This window comes from Oncorhynchus tshawytscha, unplaced genomic scaffold, assembly GCF_018296145.1.
Source record: "Oncorhynchus tshawytscha isolate Ot180627B unplaced genomic scaffold, Otsh_v2.0 Un_contig_6313_pilon_pilon, whole genome shotgun sequence".
Classification (NCBI taxonomy): Eukaryota; Metazoa; Chordata; class Actinopteri; order Salmoniformes; family Salmonidae; genus Oncorhynchus; species Oncorhynchus tshawytscha.
In genome coordinates, this window is record NW_024606461.1 from 1 (window position 1) to 6,829 (window position 6,829).

Sequence of the window (6,829 nt, forward strand, 5' to 3'; positions counted from 1 at the left end):
TTTATAACATGTGAATTAAGTAGAATAAGTTGTATTAGACTCACCTAGCCCCAACTCCTCGCCTAGCCCCAACTCCCTCGCCTAGCCCCGCTCCTCGCCTAGCCCCAACTCCCTCGCCTAGCCCCAACTCCTCGCCTAGCCCCAACTCCCTCGCCTAGCCCCGCTCCCTCGCCTAGCCCCAACTCCTCGCCTAGCCCCAACTCCTCGCCTAGCCCCAACTCCCTCGCCTAGCCCCAACTCCCTCGCCTAGCCCCAACTCCTCGCCTAGCCCCAACTCCCTCGCCTAGCCCCAACTCCCTCGCCTAGCCCCAACTCCTCGCCTAGCCCCAACTCCCTCGCCTAGCCCCAACTCCTCACCTAGCCCCAACTCCTCACCTAGCCCCAACTCCTCGCCTAGCCCCAACTCCCTCGCCTAGCCCCAACTCCCTCGCCTAGCCCCAACTCCCTCGCCTAGCCCCAACTCCCTCACCTAGCCCCAACTCCCTCGCCTAGCCCCAACTCCCTCGCCTAGCCCCAACTCCTCGCCTAGCCCCAACTCCTCGCCTAGCCCCAACTCCTCGCCTAGCCCCAACTCCCTCACCTAGCCCCAACTCCTCACCTAGCCCCAGCTCCCTCACCTAGCCCCAACTCCCTCACCTAGCCCCAACTCCCTCACCTAGCCCCAACTCCCTCACCTAGCCCCAGCTCCTCACCTAGCCCCAGCTCCCTCACCTAGCCCCAACTCCCTCACCTAGCCCCAACTCCTCGCCTAGCCCCAACTCCCTCGCCTAGCCCCAACTCCCTCACCTAGCCCCAACTCCTCACCTAGCCCCAGCTCCCTCACCTAGCCCCAACTCCTCACCTAGCCCCAACTCCTCACCTAGCCCCAACTCCCTCACCTAGCCCCAACTCCCTCACCTAGCCCCAACTCCCTCACCTAGCCCCAACTCCTCACCTAGCCCCAACTCCCTCACCTAGCCCCAACTCCTCGCCTAGCCCCAACTCCTCGCCTAGCCCCAACTCCTCGCCTAGCCCCAACTCCCTCGCCTAGCCCCAACTCCTCGCCTAGCCCCAGCTCCCTCACCTAGCCCCAACTCCACCTAGCCCCCGCTCCTCGCCTAGCCCCCCTCCCCTCGCCTAGCCCCGCTCCTCGCCTAGCCCCAACTCCTCACCTAGCCCCAACACCTCGCCTAGCCCCAACACCTCGCCTAGCCCCAACCGCCTAGCCCCAGCTCCCTCGCCTAGCCCCAACTCCTCGCCTAGCCCCAACTCCTCGCCTAGCCCCAACTCCTCGCCTAGCCCCAGCTCCTCGCCTAGCCCCAACTCCTCGCCTAGCCCCAACTCCTCGCCTAGCCCCAACTCCTCGCCTAGCCCCAACTCCTCGCCTAGCCCCCGCTCCTCGCCTAGCCCCAACTCCTCGCCTAGCCCCAACTCCCTCGCCTAGCCCCAACTCCTCGCCTAGCCCCAACTCCTCGCCTAGCCCCCGCTCCTCGCCTAGCCCCCGCTCCCTCGCCTAGCCCCAACTCCCTCGCCTAGCCCCAACTCCCTCGCCTAGCCCCGCTCCCTCGCCTAGCCCAACTCCCTCACCTAGCCCCACTCCCGCAGTTCTGTTTTTGAGAGACGAAGTGGAGTGTGTTTATGTACTCTGTCAGCAGCATGCATCTCAACATGTATATGTACTGTCTGGTCTACGTACTCTGACAGCAGCATGCATCTCAACATGTATATGTACTGTCTGGTCTACGTACTCTGTCAGCAGCATGCATCTCAACATGTATATGTACTGTCTGGTCTACGTACTCTGTCAGCAGCATGCATCTCAACATGTATATGTACTGTCTGGTCTACGTACTCTGTCAGCAGCATGCATCTCAACATGTATATGTACTGTCTGGTCTACATACTCTGTCAGCAGCATGCATCTCAACATGTATATGTACTGTCTGGTCTACGTACTCTGTCAGCAGCATGCATCTCAACATGTATATGTACTGTCTGGTCTACGTAGTCAGCAGCATGCATCTCAACATGTATATGTACTGTCTGGTCTGACTCTGTCAGCAGCATGCATCTCAACATGTATATGTACTGTCTGGTCTAACTCTGTCAGCAGCATGCATCTCAACATGTATATGTACTGTCTGGGACTCTGTCAGCAGCATGCATCTCAACATGTATATGTACTGTCTGGTCTACATACTCTGTCAGCAGCATGCATCTCAACATGTATATGTACTGTCTGGTCTACGTACTCTGTCAGCAGCATGCATCTCAACATGTATATGTACTGTCTGGTCTACGGACTCTGTCAGCAGCATGCATCTCAACATGTATATGTACTGTCTGGTCTACGTACTCTGTCAGCAGCATGCATCTCAACATGTATATGTACTGTCTGGTCTACATACTCTGTCAGCAGCATGCATCTCAACATGTATATGTACTGTCTGGTCTACGTACTCTGTCAGCAGCATGCATCTCAACATGTATATGTACTGTCTGGTCTACGTACTCTGACAGCAGCATGCATCTCAACATGTATATGTACTGTCTGGTCTACGTACTCTGTCAGCAGCATGCATCTCAACATGTATATGTACTGTCTGGTCTACGTACTCTGTCAGCAGCATGCATCTCAACATGTATATGTACTGTCTGGTCTACATACTCTGTCAGCAGCATGCATCTCAACATGTATATGTACTGTCTGGTCTACATACTCTGTCAGCAGCATGCATCTCAACATGTATATGTACTGTCTGGTCTACGTGCTCTGTCAGCAGCATGCATCTCAACATGTATATGTACTGTCTGGTCTACGTACTCTGTCAGCAGCATGCATCTCAACATGTATATGTACTGTCTGGTCTACGTACTCTGTCAGCAGCATGCATCTCAACATGTATATGTACTGTCTGGTCTACGTACTCTGTCAGCAGCATGCATCTCAACATGTATATGTACTGTCTGGTCTACGTACTCTGACAGCAGCATGCATCTCAACATGTATATGTACTGTCTGGTCTACGTACTCTGACAGCAGCATGCATCTCAACATGTATATGTACTGTCTGGTCTACGTACTCTGACAGCAGCATGCATCTCAACATGTATATGTACTGTCTGGTCTACGTACTCTGTCAGCAGCATGCATCTCAACATGTATATGTACTGTCTGGTCTACGTACTCTGACAGCAGCATGCATCTCAACATGTATATGTACTGTCTGGTCTACGTACTCTGTCAGCAGCATGCATCTCAACATGTATATGTACTGTCTGGTCTACGTACTCTGTCAGCAGCATGTACTTCCTGAGACAGTCCAGGAAGACTTCACTACCTCCCTGGTGAAAGTGTAGGGCAGGCAGCTCAACCCCCATGTTGTGGTCTCTGAGGGTGAACACCAGGTAGGACCAGCCCTCCTCCTTCACCCTGACCGAGGCCAGGTCACTGAGACGGAAGAACAGCCGGGAACCCTTACTCTTCTCTGGGATGGGAGCGGGTTGAGGAGGAGCACCTGGAGAGAGAGGGAGAGGGGTTTAGAGACAGGATATACACAGAAACACACTGAGGTGAGGGAGGTGGAGAGGGGGTTTAGATAAACAACACTACACATGTACTCACACAATGAGGTGGGGGTGAGAGAGAGGGGGAGAGATGGAGAGAGAGGGGGTTAGATACACAACACATGTACTCACACAATGAGGTGGGGGTGAGAGAGAGGGGGAGAGATGGAGAGAGAGGGGGGTTAGATACACAACACATGTACTCACACAATGAGGTGGGGGTGAGAGAGAGGGGGAGAGATGGAGAGAGAGGGGGGTTAGATACACAACACATGTACTCACACAATGAGGTGGGGGTGAGAGAGAGGGGGAGAGATGGAGAGAGAGGGGGTTAGATAGACAACACATGTACTCACACAATGAGGTGGGGGTGAGAGAGAGGGGGAGAGATGGAGAGAGAGGGGGGTTAGATACACAACACATGTACTCACACAATGAGGTGGGGGTGAGAGAGAGGGGGAGAGATGGAGAGAGAGGGGGTTAGATACACAACACATGTACTCACACAATGAGGTGGGGGTGAGAGAGAGGGGGAGAGATGGAGAGAGAGGGGGGGTTAGATACACAACACATGTACTCACACAATGAGGTGGGGGTGAGAGAGAGGGGAGAGATGGGAGAGAGAGGGGGGGGTTTAGATACACAACACTACACATTTACTCACATACACAAATTAGAGTATGTGTGTGTATTCTCGCTAGGGGTTTTCCTAATGCAGAGAGACAAGCAGCACAACGTTCATGCCACACTTCATCTATAGTTGTATAGATCCATGTGTAATGCTTTTTAATTTGACTCGCTTGACATTTAAATGTCTGCAGAGCAGGAAGTAGCAGGAGGCCTGATTAATCCCCCAAGGGCCTGCTGGAGAAGATTGATCGTACTGTGGGAAAAGTGAAGCAATTAGTCTCCTCTCCTCCAACCAACTTAATCATGGTCGCTCTGCTAAAGCAGCTTCTGGACGTAAAGAGGGGAGGTGTTTTGGAATTCCAGCCAGAGAGGAGGGAGAGAGAGAAATATACTGTATATATGAGAGAGACCGCTGCACGCTTAACAAGGTTAAGTCTTGCCAGGAAGAACCACAGAACGGCAAGGCCAAGAACAACAATTATGTTGCATCGTGGTTCCAGTGCTAGACATTGTGGTTCCAGTGCTAGACATTGTGGTTCCAGTGCTAGACATTGTGGTTCCAGTGCTAGACATTGTGGTTCCAGTGCTAGACATTGTGGTTCCATAGACATTGTGGTTCCAGTGCTAGACATTGTGGTTCCAGACATTGTGGTTCCAGTGCTAGACATTGTGGTTCCAGTGTGGTTCCTAGACATTGTGGTTCCAGTACTAGACATTGTGGTTCCAGTGCTAGACATTGTGGTTCCAGTGCTAGACATTGTGGTTCCAGTGTGGTTCCAGTAGACATTGTGGTTCCAGTACTAGACTTTGACAGTTCAAAGAAACCGGACATATCTCATTGCAGTAGGCTCCAGGTAATGACAATATATCAGCTGGACAGGTAAGGAATAGTGACATTTGTCTCTCCATAGAGGAAGCATGATGACGCTACAACATTGATATGTTCTCCATGACTTTCCCTGACTAAAGAAAAAGGTCAAATCAATGGCCATTCTACTGTGGCCTACCTGGGCCCACTCTGTTCTGCTGTGTTCTAGGTTGTTCTGCTGTGTTCTAGGTTGTTCTGCTGTGTTCTAGGGTGTTCTGCTGTGTTCTAGGGTGTTCTGCTGTGTTCTAGGGTGTTCTGCTGTGTTCTAGGGTGTTCTGCTGTGTTCTAGGGTGTTCTGCTGTGTTCTAGGGTGATCTGCTGTGTTCTAGGGTGTTCTGCTGTGTTCTAGGGTGTTCTGCTGTGTTCTAGGGTGTTCTGCTGTGTTCTAGGGTGTTCTGCTGTGTTCTCTTCCACTCACCTTCATGGTTGCTGGATTTCTTCCTGAACTGAACAGTGTGAACCATGTCCCATTCTGTCTCACAGCTCAGCTGGTGCTCCACCTGCCTGGTAGGCTTGTCTCCTGGGTCTTGGCTCGGACCCTGATGCCGCTGGCCCCATTCAAACACAGAGCTAGACTCCTGGGAGAGAGAATACAGGTATACTCAGACACCTACCCATATACTGTACTATCTACATACAGTACACACACACCTACCCATATACTGTACTATCTACATACAGTACACACACACACCTACCCATATACTGTACTATCTACATACAGTACACACACACACCTACCCATATACTGTACTATCTACATACAGTACACACACACACCTACCCATATACTGTATCTACATACAGTACACACACACATACCCATATACTGTACTATCTACATACACACACACACCTACCCATATACTGTACTATCTACATACAGTACACACACACACACACTATCTACATACAGTACACACACACATACCCATACTGTACTATCTACATACAGTACACACACCTACCCATATACTGTACTATCTACATACAGTACACACACACACCTACCCATATACTGTACTATCTACATACAGTACACACACACACCATACTGTACTATCTACATACTGTACATCTACCCATATACTGTACTATCTATATACAGTACACACATACTGTACTGTCTACATACAGTACACCATATACTGTACTATCTACATACAGTACACACACTACTATCTGCATACCATATACTGTACTATCTACATACAGTACACACATCTACCCATATACTGTACTATCTACATACAGTACACACACCTACCCATATACTGTACTATCTACATACAGTACACACATATGCTGTACTATCTACATACAGTACTGTACCATCTATCTACATACAGTACACACACCTACCCATATACTGTACTATCTACATACAGTACACACACCTACCCATATACTGTACTATTTCTACACTATACATACAGTACACACACCTACCCATATACTGTACTATCTACATACAGTACCCATATACTGTACTATCTACATACAGTACACACACCATATACTGTACTATCTACATACAGTACACACACACCTACCCATATACTACTATCTACATACAGTACACACCTACCCATACTGTACTATCTATACAGTACTGTACATATACTGTACTATCTATATACAGTACACACACATACAGTACCCATATACTGTACTATCTATATACAGTACACACACCTACCCATATACTGTACTATCTCATACAGTACTGTTCAAAAGTTTCTACTACAGGGTCATGTAGAAATGTCCTTGTTTTCCATGAAAATA

General features: G+C 49.9%; 1 protein-coding gene across 1 annotated transcript; it reads right to left on the reverse strand.

The window, feature by feature from the left end:
• Nucleotides 1–2,760: 2,760 nt before the first annotated feature.
• Nucleotides 2,761–5,622, reverse strand: LOC121842171 (TBC1 domain family member 15-like; the record flags this gene model as incomplete). Its single annotated transcript, XM_042312247.1, is given in 2 exon segments — nucleotides 2,761–3,497; nucleotides 5,463–5,622. Coding segments are annotated over 2 exon segments (471 nt in total), but the record flags the coding sequence as incomplete, so codon positions are not given.
• Between the last annotated feature and the right edge of the window lie 1,207 nt (nucleotides 5,623–6,829).